A 21,226-nucleotide genomic window follows, 5' to 3' on the forward strand; every position below is an offset into this window, starting at 1 on the left:
TAATTTATAAGAAATTAAAAAATTAAAGTAATATATATTTTTTAAAATAATAATAAAAATAATAATATTAGTTCTCAATGGGTTACCCGTATCCGACCCGCATCCGACCCGAACCTAACCCGAAATTATCGGGTTCTTAATGGGTCAACCCGATAAGGACACGGATCCAATAAGACTTGACCCCAACCCAATAATTTCATGCGGATTCGTGTCGGATTATCGTGTCGTGTCGAAAATTGACAGCCCTCAAAATAGACGAAGGAAAAAGTGTCAAAGCGGCGCCGTTTTATGAGCAGCAGCAGGCATTCTGAATCCCTGGTATTGACTTTCATTCAACTCCAATCGTCCAACTCCCGACGCTCCTTCCTCCCCCCCTCCTCACCGAAGGTATACATCTTCTTCTTCTCTCTCCCTCTTCTGTTTTATTTGTCTTGATTTCTGTTTTGACTTTCAGCCATTAAAGGCATGTTTCATGGGCAACTTTTGTAAGACATCTTTTTCCTTAAATATTACTTTAGTTCGTGATAAATTGGGTGTTTGAATGACGGAGAAGCGTTTTCTTCATGTGTTGAGGGCGCCGTGGTCGATCTAGTGGCGGTATGGTGGTTTTATTTTGTAAATTTAGCTGTAGCTGCGAGCTTGATTTAGGGTTTGATTTAGTATTATTTCAGGTTAAACGTTTGTTACGTTGAGGAATTCTTAAATTATAACTGTATAATCTAAAGATTTGGTAGATATATTAAGATATAAGGGATGTTTTGTTATTTTGTTTTTTTGAAGGTAGAATCTAGATCTTAAGAATGGTGCTTAAATAAAGGAAAAATACAGATAAGCTTGTACTTAGTAAATTCAGGCTTCATATAGGGAAGATCTTTAAATTGTGAGTGGATTTAATTTAAATGTAACGAGAGATTAAATTTACAAGAAAACTATTGTTTCTTATTTTGACAGCAACAGTTTTCCAACTTGTTGCTCATTTTTACATGTTTTAGTTTCACATTTGGAATATGGCACCAGCTGAAAGCTGAACTTGATGGGATTTGAATAACACAGATAGTAACATTTTTTTGTACATAAGTCTAAAATGCCAAACAGAGGTTACATTTTTTGCTGTTCAAGTATTTAATTTTCTGCTGATGCAACTGTTATTTGCACCGTCTTCTTTATCAGGCAGCTGGTGGTGGAAATCACGTGTTTTTGGTGAATAAATTAGTTTGACTGTTGCAATTGGTTCGTGCCAACTTTATATTGCTTCATTTGTTTGGACATCGTCTGAGCAGTGATTCTGATAGTCATGCTTTCTCCATATGCTCTGATGGCTTTGTTTCTCTGAATCAAAACCCAAGACCAAGTTCAAGGCATTTGCAACTCTTTTCATTGTACTTTGGCTGTGAATTTGTTGCTAAGCATTGATCAAGTTGGGAAAAATGAACACAAAGTTCGAAAAGGTATTGGATAGTGGCAGAAGTGTTGTTGTTGATCTGAAGAGAAAGAGGTCAGAACAATGCACCATCCCTTCAAAGGGAGCTACTCATGTGCCGTTCACTCTGCAATACCCACCACCTATATCATCAATCAAGAAGATCAACAAGCGGAGGAAACTAAATGGATCCATAAACAAGTATAGCAGTTTCAACTTTCCATCTGGGAAGCGTCTGCTTAAATATTATTCCAACTTTAAGAAGAGTGGGAGTTTGCAACGCTTGATGTATCATGACAACGATGAGTGGAATGATTTTTCCATGGACATCATTGCACATGTCAACAAGGATCTTCTTGCTGACAAGCCTGCAATTGAAGTGGAGTTTAATGGAACCAAGATTCTGCTAGATTTCTTGCATATGATGCAGTTGGACCTGAATACTGGCATGCAACAGCCTATTGCTTGGATTGATGTCTCTGGGAACTGTTTTTTCCCTGAAATATTTAGTGGTTATGAGGAAACAAATGGTTATGACAATGAATTTGCTGAGGGTGAAGGAGATAAAGATATGGGAAATGAGCCTTTTGGTTCCACTGATATAAACTTGCATTTGGAGATTGCTATACATGAATTAAATAATGAGTCCAGTGGTGAATCCAATGTGATTGTCGAGCAGGTATATGCTCATGAGAGTGCTGCTCCTAGAATTTGTGATGATGAAAGTAATGATAATTGCTCCAAGGCATCATATGGGGATGTCGATGTGAAATGTGAGGATAGTCAGCAAATTGATGGAAACATGATTCAAGTGGTTGGCCCTGTACCTGGGTCCTTGGGAAGCGACACTGTCAAGGAGCTGTTTGTAAAAAGTATTAGCTTGGCTGCTGCAGAGGTTGTTGAGATACACCATTGTACGAGCATTTTGATGAAAAGTCGGTTGGAACTATTTGAGAAACAGGTGGAAATAACAAAAAAGTACCGCGGAGATGCAAATGTCCTGTATGCATGGCTTCCTTGTTCGAAAGAATCTGTTACAACCATACTAAAGTATGGGATAGGGCATTACACGCCCTTGGAATTGAAGCCCCTCAATAGTACGGGGATACATCTGATCCCTGCAAATGGTACTCAAATCAGGTTGGTTTAACTACTATCGTATCTGCCTATAATAAAGAATTATGTGCGTGATATAAATATATCAAGAAATAATGAAGTTCTGTTCTGTTTTGTTTTGTCTTAAGTATTTGTGGCCTTATATTTCAGTCGTTTCATTTTATTTTGTTTTGTTCTTCAATGAAACCTATGCTCTGGGAAGTTTTGTTTATGCTGATGTCAAGGTTGTCAAAAGAGCATGCCTGGGGCATGCGGCACATGGGGCTATGCTGGAATAGCCCCAAGGCTGCTGGGGCAGTTGGGGCCTTTCAATCCCTAGACCCTTAAACCCTTCCAATCTCACCAAATCTTTTTTCCCTAAAATAAGTCAAATACAATGAACGTTCAAATCTGATAACCTCTTCTCCCTTCAAATCTTATCAGAATCCATTCAAATTGCCAAAATAATGAAACGAACGTTCTCCTCCTCCTAATAAATTATTCCTTCTACTTCAACTCAAATTTTTCCTGAATATCTTAGGAAAAGAAGAACCCACATCCGGATGTGCTGTTTTTGAGCCCTAATTCGTGGGGTGTGCCCCCTTAGGGTCTACTCTTCCCAATTAATTAACTCCTTATTCTTCAACTCAAATTCTTCCTAAATATCTCAGGAAAAGAAGCACCCACATCTGGATGTGCTGTTTTTGTGTCTGATTCGTGGGGTGCACCCCCCACCCCCCGTCTCCCCGCGCCCCTGACAGTACTAGTCGTTGTTCTAGATTATGTTGTGTGTTCTGGTCTGGTTCACATTTCTTATGTCTTATAGCACAGATTCTGACTGCAGAAGTTTCTGTTGAATTACATTCTTTTACTATGCTTTGGTCTGGACTACTTTTTCGTATGGTTCTATATCCTTTGTTCTTTTCAGTATCGATTGTTTAGATGTTGACGAAAATGATGTACGGCATATGGTATTCTGCCGTGTTATAATGGGGAATATGGAGCTTGTTAGCTGTGGATCAAGTCAGTTCCATCCCAGTAGTGAGGAATTTGATAGCGGTGTTGACACACTTCCCAATCCAAGTCGTTATGTTGTATGGGACATGAATATGACTTCTCACATCTACCCAGAATGTGCAATTAGTTTCAAGATGACTTCTGATGTTGAAGGTAATGGTTTAGCCTTCCATTTTTTTTTCATTTGGCTGTATCTTCAAACATATTCATATGAAGTTAGTTATAGTGTTTCATATCTTAGCATCTTAAACGCGGCTCTGTTATTTTCATGCTGTCATGTTCTTTCTGAATCCGGTCAGGTGGTTCTTCACAATGATATATTTTAAGTTGGCTGTTTTTAACAATAGATATAATCAGTATTTTCTTGAGCAAGGTTTTGGATATACTCACTGAAAGCAATATATCAGTTACGCTCTACGTAGCATGAACCCTTCAAACTCTTGAACATTCAGGATTCAGAATGTTAGGGGCTTGTGTATAATAATAAGCCTTTTATAACCAGATTTTTCTCATGTCTAGACTTACTATTCTGTTTAAAGGAGGAAATTGTGCCAGTTCTTTAATTAGCTGTTAAGATTTTCATTTTGCACTAAACTTTTCAGTGCTTGAGTGCATTTGTTCTATTATTATACAGGACCTATTTTTGGGAAAGAGAGCATGGTTGATCATCCTGTCCTCAATACTTGTTATGAAGGACCTCATGACCAGGTATGCTTTGCCAGTTTATTCCTGGATACGTGTGCTCAAGATCATCCTTGGTTTTCTGTGTCTCTCTCTGTTTCTCCCTTTTATTTCTTTGTGCTGTATATTTTAGATTGCCTTTTTCCTTTTTTTTTTCTTACACCTTTACTCAGGCTCTCTTTTCTACTTGTGACTGAAACTGAAGGTACTAATGAGATTCATGTAAGAAGTAGTAAAACTACTCCCTCCGCCCCCCATTAACTGGCACCAATTTCCTTTTTCGTCTGTCCCCAATTAATTGGCACCCTTACTTTTTACTACATTTGATAATAGACCCTATATTCCACTAACTCATTTCACTCACATTTTATTATAAAATTGATACGTAAAAGTGGGATCCACATTCCATTAAATTTTTTCATCCACTTTTCACTACATTTCTTAAAACCCGTGTCAAGTCAACCGACGCCAATTAATGGGGGACGGAGGGAGTATTATATTTCCTGCTAGTATGACCCCGTAACTGCTATTCTGATTCTTCCAAATGCATTGAGGATACGTATTTTAGTCACGACAATGAATATAATAATTCCATGTGTTGTTTCTAATCTTGTGGTTATTATCATCATCATTATTGTCTCGCGTGTTATGGTGTAACTGTTTATATTTCCTGCTAGTATGACCATTGATCCCATAACTGCTATTCTATTTTTTCCGAATACATTGATGATAGGTATTATAAATACGACAACAATGAATTTAATAATTCCATGTGTTGTTTCTAATTATGTGGTTACAATCGTCATCATTAATTGTCTCACGTGTTAGTCCTTACGGAATTTTGTTGTTGCACATTCTGCGGCCTTGGTGGAAGTATTCATAGGCAAAATGATTTATTTTGATTATAAGCAGATTCCAGTTATTTATCATTCAAGTGCTATGGGAACCTTTGGGCTAAGAAAGTAAGAAGATAGAGTAAGATATGATTCTAATATTGTTCTTCTAGTATAAATTCTTTACCTATTAAATGAGATTTTGGTGCGCCTGTCTGATGAGATCCTCGTATCGACCCCAAAACGAGGTTCAAAAAGGGGCCAAATGGAGTACCGAAATATTGAGTTGGCTAAAACCAGAGGAATAACGTTTTATTCAATGGCTGGGCCAATAATTGAACCCGAAGAAGAGAACATCATTGGGACCTAGGGTTAATTGGGCAAGGAGGAAACTGATGTGAGAAGTAGATTTTTACATGAAGCACAAAAGTTAGAGTTTTCTCATATTTTTGGAGGCACAAAAGTTAGATTTCATACAGCTATCTCCTTAAAAGATTGAGCATAGGTATATTGTTATTGTTATTAGATTTCAAATTTTCAAATATGCTTGGAACTTAGGTTTTGTTTTTGGTTTGAGTTTATCTAGAGTCCAAATTTAGGCCTATAATTTGTCCATCATGTAATTCAAAAAGCAGCTACTGATCATGCCGTCGTCCATCACATCCATCCAACGACCTTGAATGTTCATCCGAATCAAAACTAAGGGATTCAGGCTGTCTACAATCCGGACACCAGCAGGCTTAACTCTTGATAGTTCGTTTGGTTTTGTGGAAATCCAGAGATTTTGTTCGACCCTTCCTTCCGGTCCACATGTACTGTTAAGTTGACTTTCCCATCAAATTCTGCATGTCCATCCACCACCGTGCGAATTTGTTGCTGTGAGGAGTGAAACGGCCGAGACACCAAGACCAAACAGAGTTCGACCAAGTGCTGCACTCCAACTGTTTGTTGATTTTCCGGGTAACACTTGGTTTTATTTTTCTGAATTTTTAGACTCATCGACACGTATCTTGGGCTGTGAACTTCGTACCTTACCGAGGCTCACATCACTTTCTTAATCACATTATTTTTTTATAAAGTACAGCCCAATCAAACTGCAAGTTGTAGAATAGAAGAGAAAACCCAGAAAAAAGGGTTTATATGTCAAATGAAATTGGAAAACAGAATTGGGAAGAACTCTCGTCAGGAAGACAGGAACCTTGCTCCAGTCCTGCAAATTTGTCGAAACAACAATTTAATGGGATCCCGTCCCTAATTCTTACTTTAGCCTTATTTTGTTGCACTAAAGGATTTACTAGTTGTTAAAACTAGCTTGAAAGTATAATAGATGACAGCATCACATGATCGTAAACAGAAATAAAATAAACCAATCCAACTGTAGCCTAATCAACTGAAAACTACAAGCCATCTGAGCAGGTTCAGAATTAAGGTATCAAGAATACTGCCCTAAATGTAACATCACGAGTCAGCATTAGGCAAAAGATATCAAATATTGATTCTTGACTTGTTCGGAGGTCAGTCCTATCCAATTGGACACCATAAGTTTGTTTCTTGTAGCTTTAGTCCACCTCCTTTTGCAACTTAACTTTGTCCCGGGATTGCTACAAATGGTCTTTTCATGGGTTCGAGTAGACAAGAGGTCCAATTGTGTGATTGTTGTGAAAACTCTTGTGAAGTACTATTGGAATTAGCAGAAGGGTCAGAACATTTGATAGAGTTGAAGGCACTTAACACGTCTCGATTTGTGGTAGAGATAAAAAAACAGGAAAATGGTGGGAATAATATTTCCATTTGTGAAATTGGAAAACAATACCAGGATTAGTTACAGTCACGATCAAAGCTACAAAGCTACTATGCTGAAACAACTATTGAAAGTGACGGCATCCTAACTCCTAACTTCAGCCTCACTTGTGTTATACAATTAGAACTGACATCAGACTAAGAGACAAAAATGAACAAAAATATTCCTCCTAAATCCACATCAATTGATAGACACAAATTCTATCAATTTTGGTGACTCCATGAACATAATCCCTCGTCACCTTTCAGTTCTTTATAATGAATATTACCTAGAATCTCTGCTATTTTTTTTATAATCATAGCATAATTCTGATTGACTCTGGAAGAATCTTGTTAGATAATTTCCTGGCTTAGATAATATGTTGGACTATGGCTTTATTACTGACACCCTCTCTTTGTCTTGGTGAGGTTGTTTGGTTATACATTATGCCAGGAGGTGCATAAAATGTTAGTGAATTCTTGAATGTACTATGATAGGTAGACTTAAGCGCCCAACCTGCAAATCACAGCATTTAGAAAGAAATGAGATGGTCTTGTTACACTATAAACCTTTTTTTTGTTTATCTTGGAGAGATCAATAGGATGCGTATCCTCTATTTTCTTATGAAAGTATGCCATTTCTTGTTTTGACTTTGTTTATAGCGCCTTAGTTAAGCATTCCACATTTCTACTATTTATTGGGTTCTTTTCAGTCTCATGCACTTCCATTCAGTGATATGCTCTTGCAACTTATTTTGGTCTGAGGAACTGTTTGGCAAGCTATAATTTAACATGGAATGATTTTGGGTAATGAGTGATACAATGTTCAGTTTCAATAACCATAAAAGGGTATATTGCTACTACCAGATTGCAGGAAAACCATTTCAAGCTAGGACCCCTAAGAGCCCTTGGATGCCATTTCCCATGCTGCTTGCTGCCATTTCAAGCAAAGTCCCTTCTCAGCACATGGACCTTGTGAAGAACAACTATGCGCTGTTCAGAGTATGCAACTTGACACATCAAAGCATTATATTAACTGAAATAGTTTTCTGCTATAATAATAGTATTTTTGTGTTCGACAGCATAAAAAGATAAACCGGGATACATTTGTGAAGAAATTGAGGACCATTGTTGGTGATGATTTACTGAAGTCGGCAATAACAAGTCTTCGGTGCAAGGTATGGTGTCTGTAATTCTTGGTGTGTGATGTCATGTTCAATCGGCATGCCTGCATACCATGTATGCTTTACCCTTAAAAAAGTTAAAGGTGGATGGTTAATGAGATGTAATTGTGTGTCTAAGACTAAACATTTCTTGTTAATGAGATGTACTTTTGGCTTTCTACAGGTGTCAGACAAACCCCAAGGTTGAAACGGTGTGCAGCTAAGCGTGAGTGACCCGGAAGTCGAATTATCGTATAAATGTGCATGTAATGTCAATAAGTCAATTTGCTTCACGACATTTGGTGTAGTTTGAAAGCTCTAGAAGTGTTGTTTTCATGTATGGACTTGTTTTTAAACTAGATGCAAAATAACTCGGATTGGTTTGTTTTGATGAAGATAAATGATCTTTACCTTATATTTTTCATAAATTGTAGACATGCTATAATATTGAACATTGGAATTCGTCAACATTTATGAAGCTGAATGAATAACACAAGAAGCTGAATGAATAACTCAAGAAGCAGTTGCCGGATCCCAAGCAGGAGGTTTAATATCCGGCCAATCACCTCGGCATCCAAGTCGGACATACAGACTTTTTTTACCTGGAAGATCAAAAACAGATGATGAGAAATGGACTCTACAAATGACTATAGGTACGTTCTCTTTGATGAGATGCACTCTGGAGGGGACAGAGGTCAAAAGAAAACAGGTACCTGTAATGTTTTTATCGGACAAAACCAATCGTTTAAGAGCACTGAGTGATGCCTGAGCCGCGGATTTGGTGTAAGTGGCATCCCAACCTTGGAGCTTCACTACTACTTCAGCATTAGTGTAGCCTCGGAGACCATATTCAATATCCCTCCTGGCCTCTTCTTTTGCTGACTCTTCATCTGGTAGTATTAGATAGCAGGATATCATATTATGTTTGCTATTTTCGAAGAAAATATTGCAGGGTTGCACATCCGCACAAAAAAGATACGAGCAAATGAACTGACTAAAAAGACCTAAAAACACCCAGTTTTGAAATGATGTCTCCGAGTGAAGGCACAAAGAAACTGGTGGTGAATCAGCAAATGCCATTCATATTTTAGATATATTTAGAGATCTATGAAAGAGCTTCCATTATACTTTTCAGACATTCCAACTCTAGTAAGAAAGCATGCCCTTTATAAGATAATATTACAAAAAGAGTGGGAATGATTAATCACCTGTTGCTTCAGACTGCGACAGCCAAATTGTAAATCCTGCAAAGAGATGCCGCCATTTTCCAGGTCTCCTGGCAGCGCCATGCTTCCCTCCTAATGTTGCGACAACTACTCTTGCTTGACTGGACTTACGATACAGTTAGGCTTTGCAATGTCTAAACATCCAATAAGTTATTGTAGAAGACGGCATTGCTCAACCAATAACTCTAAATATGAATGCGTGTAAGAATCTTACCTACTAAGACTATCTAATATTGCAGCTTCCCCTTCTGCGACAGAATCAGATCCTTCCTCGTCCTTCCCTGGAATAACTCGACCAAATTATAGGAGAATAAATGCTATTGCACAAGATTCTCACAATAGATGAAACAACGCATCCTAGAATTATTAAGCACCACAGTTCAATATCAAGACAATCATTTACAAGATGTGAAGCAGCTAGGAAATTTTGAAGTTTGAGAATAAGCAAGGAATTAAGAACCTGGGAAAAGAACATTAGAATGAAATACAAGGGTAGACAAGGAAAGTAAATATTTTATGTGATAAAATGATAAATCCAGTGCTAGATTAAGATTCCAAAAGGGGATGGATATACGGCAGGGAAATGACACTTCCATTTAGCTCGTTGCAAGTCTTCCTTTACAGAGGGCACATGACAAATAAATGACATGCAAACATGATCATATATTACCCCAAAAACAAGTGTTTGTATATCTAAAGCAAAAGTCACGCAGATAAAGAGATCATCCAAATATTTCACTGATTGCTAAAGCCTGATGGCGTTATTCTGAAGTCTTGTAGATGATTAATACATATCCGGATCAGAATAGCATTTCCCATTAATTATATAGAGACTGTGGTTTTAAAAGAAAAAGAAACCCACACAAACAGATCATAAGCAGTATCAATGCAGTATTATTTGGAAGACTTGTTTACAGTTATTAGTGGAATATTTTCAACAGTTTATGGTGTCAAGAAGGACTTGAACTAGTGAAGGCACTTTGACATGTTTTCTTTGCATAGTTCAACTAATCCACATTTAGTCCATACTCAGGAAACAATTACGAATTTCCAATCATTTCATTAAATATTCCATCTTCTACTCACATTGCATGAGCTTTTGATTAGTCACTTCAGATATCCAAGGTGAATTGACTTTATTATATAGTATTACAAACAATCAAACATTCTGTTTCCCATATGTGTGAGCGCACGCCACACAGACACAAAAAAAACACACACACACACAGAGGGAGGATCTTCACATACATGTATCAATAGTTTGATTGGAATACGCTTCAAGAAGCTCCTTTGTGCAAAGTGGAGAGTATCTGTCACAAAGAAACATGAAACTCTCTGTAAAGATAAAGAGAGCAGGCCAAGCCACCAGCTAGCGCCTAGCAATAATAGTTTTAAACATGCTAAACACTAGAAGACGAGATGCAATGAAGCAAGGAGAAAGATTAAGGTTGACTGTTCACATTAAAGCCAGCCATTCTATTAACATCTGCAGTAATATTTTCTAGTTAAAACAAAAGGGGCACATACCCAAGGCCGACTGCTAATTCTCGAGCAACACTGTTGTTGATTTCTGTTGATTCTCCAACTAAAAAGATTGATGTTCCTTTCAGCAGTTGGGCGACTCCAGTAGTTAATGACTCCCAAGATTCCACGATGTCATGCCATTTTAGTTCTGGATCTTGCTTTTTCAAGTTAACTACAAGCTGGGTGTCATCTATGTACCTGTTGAAGAAGATAATATGATATAGTTGTAGGCATTGGGGGGAGGGTTGAGTTAGCAATAGCAAATGCCAAATACTACCATATCATCTCAGAAGGCTTTATCATTCCATATAGATTATGAGTATCCAAGAGAGTTTTTGTGTATCCAGAAGACTGCACTCTTATTACCAAAGATTTCTCAGTTGCATCCACATAAACTTCCCCTGGACTTATGTTTTCTTCCCCGAGTTCCAGTCTCAACTCTACCTCAGACGAATCATCACTAAACTGCATTCAAGCATCACCCATATATTCATACAGTATCAATCATATACTAGTACTCATTTAGAATTGGACTTGCCACTTTAATATTGGGGAAATTTATAATACATCAATTGGTATAAGATACTACAATATTGTTCCTTCTAATTGGTGTGACTGTAAAGAATATAAATTGCAGAAACTTACAATTGCCCAACTTCCCCAACAGATGGAAATATAAATTGGTGCAACTGTAAAGAATGAATATTGATGAATTACCTCGTATTGAGTTGCATTTGTGGAGAAAGTGGGGTTGATGCTGCAGGGGACTATGCGGCCATGATTTTGACAAGCAGCGGGTGAGATTGAGGGGAATGAAACACATGAAAAGGAGAAACATTGTGTTCGAAATGACAAGAGGTTTTGTGTAGAGCGACGAGAGAGAATGGGAGAGATGAAGCTCAGTGTTGTGGCCATTTTCAAGATAATATGGAAATTGAAATGCATTCTTCCATCTTACTAGTAATATACTATAAGCTTATCTCATTTCATTTCAACAAAAAAAAGCGACAACTAAATTCTACTACTAATTTGCAGATAGGGGTGAGCAAAAAAAACCGGAAACCGAATATCCAAACCGAACCAAACCGAAATTTTGAAATTCGGTTCGGTTTTTTCGGTTTTTCGGTTCGGTTCGGTTTTAAAAATAAAAAAATTTCAGTTTTTCGGTTCGGTTCGGTTCGGGCGAAGAAAAAAACCGAAAAACCAAAAAACCGAATTATATATATTCTATTAATTTAATATATTATATTATATATAATATATATATTCTTTTAATATATTCTACTATATAATATATATTATATATATTATTAATTTTATATTATATATAAATATTCTATTAGTATATATAAAATAAAATAAAATACACATATATAAATATATATTTATATTATATTTATTTTTTTCAGGTTTTTTGGTTTTTTTTTTCGGGTTTTTCGGTTTTGTTCGGGTTTTTTCGGTTTTTTAAGTCCGGTTTTCGGTTTTTTCGGGTTCGGTTCGGTTTGGATTTTGAACTAAATTCGGTTTTTCGGTTTTGGTTCGGTTTTAGCAAAAAACCGAACCGAAACCCGAATGCATACCCCTATTTGCAGATGATCACTAAATTATCTCTTTAACTATATTGATTTTCTAATCATTAATTCGTCAAAATTTGATTAAAAACCGATAATTTATACTACTCCATAGTAGTATAAATTGACTAGCTCAATTGAAAAAAAAATAGTACCACTACTCTTACTTATTTTTAAGCTTCAGCCTTCAGTTATTGTTAAATAACAAAAAATTATTGAAAAACTCATAAATTTTGATAAAATAGATATATGTAATTGTAGAACAGTAAAATATAAAGACATAGTGAAGAAAGTAGTAGTATATATTAGTATTATTTAACATATGCACATATATAGTACAAGGGACTAAGCTAGGCTATGTCACATCACCGATGTGAGACATAATACAAATAATATATTAACACTCCCCCTCAAACTGGATCATATATATTGATCATGTCCATCTTGGTACAGAGTTTTGAGAAACGCTTCATAGACAACGGTTTTGTAAATGTATCAACAATCTGGTTAGATGATGAAGTGAAAGGAATAGTAATTGTCTGATTCGAACACACTCTCTAATGAAATGACAATCAACTTCAATATGTTTAGTCCTCTCATGAAAAATCGGATTATTCGCAATATAGACTGCAGCTTGGTTATCACAATGCATCGGTAAAGGTTCATTGAAAGTGAATCTCAATTCTCCAAGTAGATTCTTGACTTCAATCATCTCAGTAGCAGTATGAGCCATAACTCTATACTCGGCCTCGGCAGACGATCTCGCAACAATATGTTGTTTCTTACTTCGCCAAGTTACCAGGTTTCCTCCCAAGTAGGTGCAATATACATAAGTAGACTTTCTATCAGACTTAGAACCAGCATTATCAGCATCTGAATATCCTTCAATTTTTAGATGCCCATTCTTTTTAAATAACAATCTTTTGCCGGGAGATTTCTTGATATATTGAAGAATTCGAATAACAGCATCCCAGTGAACTTGCTTAGGCTTATCCAGAAAATGACTGACTAAACCAACATCAAAGGAAATATCAAGCCTTGTTACTGTCAAATAGATAAGTTTTCCAACTAGACGTCTATACTTAGCTTTATCCTCCAAAAATTCTCCACTATCATCCCAAACACTTGGATCAACCTCCATAGGAGTATCAACAGGTTTTGTTCCTAGTATCCAATTTCTTTCAATAAATATGTAGCATACTTTTACTGAGATAGAGACACTCCAGAATTTCCGTGTGCAATTTCACTTCCCAAAAAATACTTAGGACGCCCCAGATCCTTGATGACAAAATGTTGATGCAAATATTTCTTAGTTTCCTCAATTTCACGAACATCACTTCTAGATATGAGTATATCATCAACATACACAATGAGAATGACAATACCCGATGTTTGATGTCACACAAAGACAGAATGATCAGACTTGCATTTCTTAAAACCAATAGTTCCAAGAACACTACTAAGCTTATCAAACCAAGCCTTGGGACTTTGTTTAAGGCCATAAATTGCCTTTTTGAGACAACAAACCTTAGTAGCATCTAGGCATGCACAAACCGAACCGGACCGCCGGTTAACCGGCGGTTCGGAATCGCCGGTTCATGAACTGGAATCGGCCAGCGGCGGCGGTTCGAACCGGCCGGCGGTTCAGGTTCGGAAAAATCACGAACCATAACCGACGGTTCACTGATTCGAACCGTCGGCTCAATAAATTTTTTTAAAAAAATTTATTAATTATACAATCCATTTTTATATATAAAAATCAATTTTCACAAATAAATAAATACAATAATTTCATAATAGCCCATATTTATTTGTTGGGCCTATGATTCTAAGAAACCATTCTTGGTTGTTTCTCTTTTATAGAGACATCCTTGAATATTTTGTGTTTCACTTTCGATATGAGACAAAATATGTTGAATTATTTTCTCTTATAAGTACATGTTTAGATCATTCATTCATCTTTTTCTAATGTGAGATACAAAACTTTCATTTGTTTTGTACTTTTCTTTATTTTTTACTACATTTTATTATTCACTAACCTTATCTTTATTTTTGTTATGATTCATTTTCTAAGACAAATTTATAGATAATAATAGAATCAAATAGAATAGTTCAATTAAATTTGAATGTTGCATGTTGCTCATAATTTCTATATTTATAGAATGTGGATGTGTTCAAATAATAATAATAATTGGATTTAAATGTGCTCACTTTTAAGAATTCTAAGAAACCATTCTTGGTTGTTTCTCTTTTATAGAGACATCCTTGAATATTTTTTATTTCACTTTCAATGTGAGACAAAATATGTTGAAGTATTTTCTTTTATAACTACATGTTTAGATCATTCATTCATCTTTTTCCAATGCGGGATACAAAACTTTTATTGTTTCCACTTTTCTTTATTTTTTACTACATTTTATTATTCACTAACTTTATCTTTATTTTTGTTATGATTCTTTTTCTAAGACAAATTTATACATAATAATAGCATCAACTAGAATAGTTTAATTAAATTTGAATGTTGCATGTTGCTAATAATTTGTATATTTATAGAATGTGGACGTGTTCAAATAATTGGATTTAAATGTAAGTATGTTGTTAATTTTTCTCAATATATTGATTAAATGTGAAAAAAATAACAATTAATATAAATGGTATAATAATGATAAAAATAGATAACTAAAGAATGAATGTTTAGTGGTATAATATAGTTTATATATTAGTAGTAGACTAATAGTATGATTTTGTATAATAGTTGTTATTCTAATATATGTAGTATAATTTATATAAATAAAATTATTATTTGTGAATATATTCTTGATAGATAAGAATAAACAATTATTGAGTAATATGATTTGTATATAGATAAATAATTATTCATATTATAGTTATCACTAGATTAATACAATTTTTATAATAATTATTCTCTTAATGTGTATAAATTATAATGGTATTTATTAGTTAATATACACATAAACTTATACACAAACAAATCGATAATGATAAAGAATTAAAGAATAATACTTTATGTAATTATATTTATTGTTAAGTTATAATAATAGAAGATAGTTAAGATATAAACTAATATAAATAAAGATGATGGAGATGTATCATGTAGTTATAAATAAGAAGTTTTATCTCACATTGAAAGAAAGAGCAACAGATCCAAGAACATGTAGCTATAAAAGAGAATCATCCAATACGCTCTCTTTCAACCCAAAAGCTCAAGTCCAACATTAAGTGTAAATTGTAACTTATAAGTTGTGACTTGTGACTTGTAGTCTCGTTGAAATAAACACTAAAACGAGAAGAAATGCAAAAAAATAATAATTTATGAACCGCCGAACCGGCCCGGAAACGGCGGTTCAGGCAAAAAACCGGTGATTTTGAACCGCCTCGTGAACCGGTAGTTTTTTGAACCGGAATCGCCGGGACCCTTGGCGGGCCGGTTCCGGTTCATGATGAACCGTGAACCGCCGGTTTCGACCTGTGTGCATGCCTAGTAGCATTCCCTCCTGAGCAACATACCCTGGAGGTTGCTCCATAAAGACCGTCAGAGTCAAATCACCATACAAGCAATAGGCGAGAACGTCTCAAAGTAGTCAATACCATAAGTTTGTGTGCACCCTTTGGTCACAAGCCGAGCTTTGTATCGATCAATACTACCATCAGCAAGAAATTTTATGGTAAACACCCAACGACAAGATACAATATCTACCGAATTAGGGGCATGTACCAATATCCAAGTACCACGAATCAAGAGAGCTCGCATCTCCTTATCCATAACGGCTCGCCATAAAGGGTGTTTAAGTGCCTCTTGGTAAGAAGTTGGAATAACTGTAGATAAAAGACAAAGAGCAAAGGCACGAAAAGGAGCACTCAATCGAGTAAAGGAAACATGATTAGACACGGGGTGATTGGTGGTACAAGTACGTTTACCTTTGCGAATGGCTATGGGTAACTCATCAGGAAGAGCTGGATCTTCATAAGCTGGAGGCGAAGATGATTATGGCAGTGGACATGAGCATGTAGGTACTGTTTCAGGGGCTTCGGGGCTGTTTCAGGTCGATGGCGTCGTGTATAGACCTGTAAAGGATGAGCAGAAGGCAGAGGAGATACAAAAGTTTGGGCAGGCAAAGAAGTAGGATTTAACTGACTGGTTGGTTTAGTTTGAGAATGAGTAAAATAAGGCTGAAACTCAAAGAGGGTGACGTCTGCAGAGATATAATGACGTTGGGTAAGAGGGTCAAAATATCGATATCACTTTTTGGTTATAGAATAACCAAGAAAAACACACTTAATAGAGCGAGGGGACAACTTATCCAACCCAGGAGTAAGATCATGAACAAAACAAGTACACCCAAAAATGCGAAGAGGAATATGATAAAGACGTTTATCAGGAAGAAGACACGAAAAAGGAATATCCCCATGCAACACACTAGATGACATCCTATTAATAAGAAAGCATGCAGTAATAACAACATCAGACCATAGATACTTAGGCACATGCATGTGAGACATAAGAGTACGCGCAACATCTAAAACATGACGTTACTTGCGCTCAGCTACCCCATTTTGTTGAGAAGTGTGAGAGCAAGAGGTTTGATGAATTATACTATGAGATTCACAAAAGATGAAAAGATGGAAGAGAGGAATGAGAAAAAGATGTGAAAAGGGATTTTGCACCAGTAATATGAGTAGATGCACCTGAATCGAACATCTAAGACTTACTAGGAGACACAACAAACGCAGCTACAGAGGTAGAGACATTAGTAGTAGATGAAGAACTTGGCGCCTTAATGGTGGTTTCGATATGCGGTCTAAAATCAGACAAGATAAAGAGAGATTGTAGCAGGAGTGGATAGGATAATAGCTGTAGTAGAAATGTAGCAGAAGCACAGCTATAGGAGGAGTAGAATAAAAGTAGTAGCAGTAGAACATAGCATCAGACAGATGCAACAGTAGAGTAGCAGGCAGATGAAGATAATAGCAGTAGTGCAGAGCAACAGGCAGAGCAGCAGACAGATAATTGCAGAGCACGGATAATTGCAAAGCAACAGAACATCAAAAAATAGTTGTAGGCAGCGGGGCAGGAGCAGAACAAAGCATCAACATCTGAGAAAGAAAAAACCCCCAAATTTTGAAACCCTAAATTTTTTTGGGAGACTAAACTAGTGACGGATTCGAATCCGCTCTAGTACCATGTAGAATAGTAAAATATAGAGACATAGTGGAGAAAATAGTAGTATATATTATTATTCAACATAGGCCACATGTCTATATGTCTATATATATCTATAAAAGGAGAGTTTTGGAGATATTTACAAAACTACCATTTTAATTTAAAATTTAAAATTTAATAAAAATTGATTTCGTTAAAGAACTTGTACAATTAAACTTCCGTTGCTTTAGCTACTAGCACACCTCAGTCACTTTTAATGTCATTATGAATAATGAAATCAAATAAAAATAGCTAGGTAATAAGTAATAACAAAAGAAATACCGTTTGGTCTTCATTCTAACGCTAATTCTATTAACACATTAATTTTTTCCTTACTTTACAATCAATATTCATTAACATTGAAATAAAAAGGATGAAAAGTCAGTTAAATCAAAAGGACTCTTGGTATGTACTCCACAAAGTAAAATATCTATAAATACTCTTCACAAAATAATTCTTTCAATCAAAATTCCTCTGACCAACACATGCGGTGGTGCCATTTAAATGGGAGGAAAAGTCGGGTACGCCTAAATTAGATGTGAATGCTGCCGGAGATGATGATCTCGATTTTTGGGAAACGCATCTCCCTCTACGGAGGAGCTCTTCAACGGCGGTGTGATCACTGCAGAACAAAGTGATTGACGAAATCAGGAGTTGGGAGAGAGATAAAATGAGGCGGAGTATTATGTAGGCAAATTGTTTTTAACCTAATGAATTTTAAACTCTTGGTGTACATTTTGTTGGTTTAATTAGTTTATTGAATAGTTTAGACTATTAAATGGCTCATTAATTTACCAATCCCATAAATTAAGAATGAATTGCCAATTTGATACCCATTAATCTCAGTAATTGTCAATCAATTAACAATTTAACCGTTAATTGGTCTCATTTTTCTAAATGACCATTAATCTCATCAATCTCATAAATAAAAAATGAATTTGGCAATTTGAGATTCATTGATCTCATTAATTGCCGATCAATCAATAATTCACTAATTAAAATCATGTTACATTTTTATTTTTATTTTTCATTCATCAATAATTTGTCATAAGTGATTTTTTATTCTTATTTGAATTCTTATTATTTTAAAGATTTCGTAATTGAGGAGTTTTGGAGTTATTTACAAAACTGCCATTTTAAATTTTAAATTATAATTTCATTAAACTTGACTTTTGTTAATGATATTGTAATTATATATCAGTCTTGTTTTTCATCTTTTTTATGAAGTGGCGTTTTATCGGTTAGACGGTTACTAATCTTTTTATGTAGTCAACCAATCCTATTTGAAAGGTCCAAATAATTATGATGCATTTAATTTATAATAGTGGATATTAGGATTTGGGACACTAAAAGTCATTTTGAGAATACCAAAAGCTACAAAATCATCTATAAATTTCAATCTGATTGTGACATTCATGACGCCAGCGGAATACGGGTGGAGAGGCTTCAGCACGCCGCCGCTGAATGGGAGAGAGAGGCGATGAGTCATCCTGCTCAGCGTCTAAATCGCATTCGTCGTCGTCATGGAGGAACTCAAAGAAGTGGAATATCCTCCAAAACTTATAAATTAATGTTTTGTAGTAATTTTCATACGGAATTTTATTTACGTTTTTTTCATTTTTTTGTTGATGGTGTATCACTTTTGAACTTGCATATGCTTAGTTATTCGTGTAATGTGATTACATATTTTGTATTGGATATCCAAAATATTTTAATCAATATTTATGTGTTAATTTTAATAAATAATTTTTTATTTTATGTTTTCTGCAGATAATAACTTGATATTATATACATAAATAGAATGAGAGTTTTGAGGGAAATTATCATAAATGTCATATAATTGCAATAAAATCACGTCATGAGTGAAGGGAAGTCAAAATGATTTTAAGTTTAGGGTTTAGTTTTGTGGGTATTTATATTTTAAATTAGATATTATTATTTACATAAAACTGTTTTTTTGTTGGCTAAATTGTCGTAAATAGTAATCAACTGTTTGTCTGGCCTCTGAATAGGTGGGATCTATGGACTCTTCCTATGCCGTTAACTGTCTTCCACTATATTTTTTCATATCGCATCTCACATTAAATTATTTTTTTCCGCCCAAAATAGAATAAGTGATCAACAAAGTAAAATCGAACTGGGACGGAGAGAGAATTTTATTGATGTTTGGCTCATTTATTGGTCATGATGAGTATATTTTAAAGTTCAAGGTTTATGATTTTTTTTAAAAGAAACTTCTATATTAAGAAGGAGGAAATTACAAATAAACTCCTATAGAAAGGAGGAAATTACAATTGATGTCAAGAGGGCTCGAACTCGACACCTCTTACAATAATGTCTAAACTCATTGCCGCTAGGACAAAGGCTCTGGACAAGTTAAATGTTTAGGATTAGGTTTCAAGGTTAGGGTTTTTAGTGTAGGGTCACTATATTGCAATGAAATGAAGCTCGACTAGGAAGTGTCTCAACAGTGCAATCTTAAATTAAAGCTTTTGATAAACAATATCTTAAATCTCATTAGGAGAAGTGGTAATTATACATTCTTTAGGTTTTTTGTTTTGTTTTGTGTGATGTAAATTTGCTTTATTTTTTAGTCTCACGGTCAGAGTCATTTTTCCATTTTACAAAAATAATGTACAGTATTATTTTCCATGTATTTATATTTTAGCTGAATCCTAACTTCCTTCATTTGTTTTTACTAAGCGGGTCATATTAAAACTTAAACTAAAAACAACCGTTTTTCTGAAAAAATGGAGTAAAAGGGGAGTTTTGGGGATATTTACAAGATTGTCATTGTAAAGTAAAAATGGTAATTTAATTTAAATTCTTTTTTTTATAAGAATCTGTATATCGCAACGGCAATTTCACAGCTCTCATTGAATGTAATAAATATTGCAAAATAAGAAGACTAGAAAGAAAGCTGGACAATCTAATTTTAATAAATTGAGTAAATGTATATATGTTACAATCGATATTTGATTTTATAAATTTGGAGAAGTGAAAAGTTTTATATGATTATTATCATTTAAGTGGGGAAGTGAAAAGGTTTTGAATAAATTCCTCTTATTTTTATGTACAAACAAAACACGTATTCTTTAAAATTTGGTCACAAACTATAATTGAATTGTATTTGTTAAAAAAAACGATTCTTAAAAAATGATCACAATTAAATTATAAAATAATATTCATGGATTAATAAATAATAATAGGGATAGATTATAGGGAAACAAAAAAGATTCTTTAAAAATGATCACAATTGAATTATAAAATCATATTCGTGGATTTATTTAAAGTTTGAAAATTGATTCTAGAATGTTTTATAGACGACATTGACACAATACTACATTATCTTAAAGGAGCCTTTCAAGTCACATTTTAGTACATACTACAAAATTAGATTTAAATAAAACAAGGAAGACAAAAACGTGAGGTTAGAGAACGTGGTTGGAATTTTATAATTTTAATTTTATTAATTTAGTAATTTGGGGTTAGTGATAAATGTACATAAATTTGTACATATAGCATCTATCTTTTTCGACATCTTAAATATGTGTATGCGATTGTCGAATTCTAAAGTTGCTTTATTTGTGTTTTTGGATTGTACATTTAAATTGTTTTACATATTTGTGATTTTTAATTCTTAAATAATGTAATTGTATATGATTTCAAGTAATTGATTCAAAATGTGAATTCATT

The 21,226-nt window shown here is 34.8% G+C and overlaps 3 protein-coding genes across 4 annotated transcripts; 1 reads left to right on the forward strand and 2 right to left on the reverse strand.

The window, feature by feature from the left end:
• Positions 1–296: 296 nt before the first annotated feature.
• LOC121799889 (inactive poly [ADP-ribose] polymerase RCD1-like) lies at positions 297–8,403 on the forward strand. 2 transcript variants are annotated; one of them, XM_042199404.1, is made up of 7 exons: positions 297–387; positions 1,171–2,560; positions 3,444–3,685; positions 4,167–4,240; positions 7,693–7,827; positions 7,908–8,003; positions 8,173–8,403. In XM_042199404.1, exons 2-7 carry the CDS (start codon positions 1,428–1,430, stop codon positions 8,194–8,196), a joined length of 1,704 nt encoding a protein of 567 aa, XP_042055338.1. In that variant the 5' UTR covers positions 297–387; positions 1,171–1,427; the 3' UTR covers positions 8,197–8,403. The 2 variants fall into 2 exon arrangements, with proteins under 2 accessions (XP_042055338.1, XP_042055337.1); XM_042199403.1 differs by lacking the exon at positions 297–387 and adding an exon at positions 513–597.
• A 2-nt stretch (positions 8,404–8,405) lies between these two features.
• LOC121799890 (probable inactive shikimate kinase like 2, chloroplastic) lies at positions 8,406–11,690 on the reverse strand. Its single transcript, XM_042199405.1, has 8 exons — positions 11,456–11,690; positions 11,016–11,203; positions 10,742–10,936; positions 10,463–10,524; positions 9,429–9,495; positions 9,197–9,315; positions 8,702–8,878; positions 8,406–8,590 (listed from the first exon to the last, which is right to left on the reverse strand). Exons 1-8 carry the CDS (start codon positions 11,681–11,683, stop codon positions 8,502–8,504), a joined length of 1,125 nt encoding a protein of 374 aa, XP_042055339.1. The 5' UTR covers positions 11,684–11,690; the 3' UTR covers positions 8,406–8,501.
• A 1,029-nt stretch (positions 11,691–12,719) lies between these two features.
• On the reverse strand, positions 12,720–13,450 carry LOC121801114 (secreted RxLR effector protein 161-like). The gene is made up of 2 exons (XM_042200573.1): positions 12,887–13,450; positions 12,720–12,812 (listed from the first exon to the last, which is right to left on the reverse strand). The coding sequence occupies exons 1-2, from the start codon at positions 13,448–13,450 to the stop codon at positions 12,720–12,722; spliced, it is 657 nt and encodes a 218-aa protein (XP_042056507.1).
• Between the last annotated feature and the right edge of the window lie 7,776 nt (positions 13,451–21,226).

Source organism: Salvia splendens, chromosome 4 (genome assembly GCF_004379255.2).
Source record: "Salvia splendens isolate huo1 chromosome 4, SspV2, whole genome shotgun sequence".
In the NCBI taxonomy this organism is placed as follows: domain Eukaryota; kingdom Viridiplantae; phylum Streptophyta; class Magnoliopsida; order Lamiales; family Lamiaceae; genus Salvia; species Salvia splendens.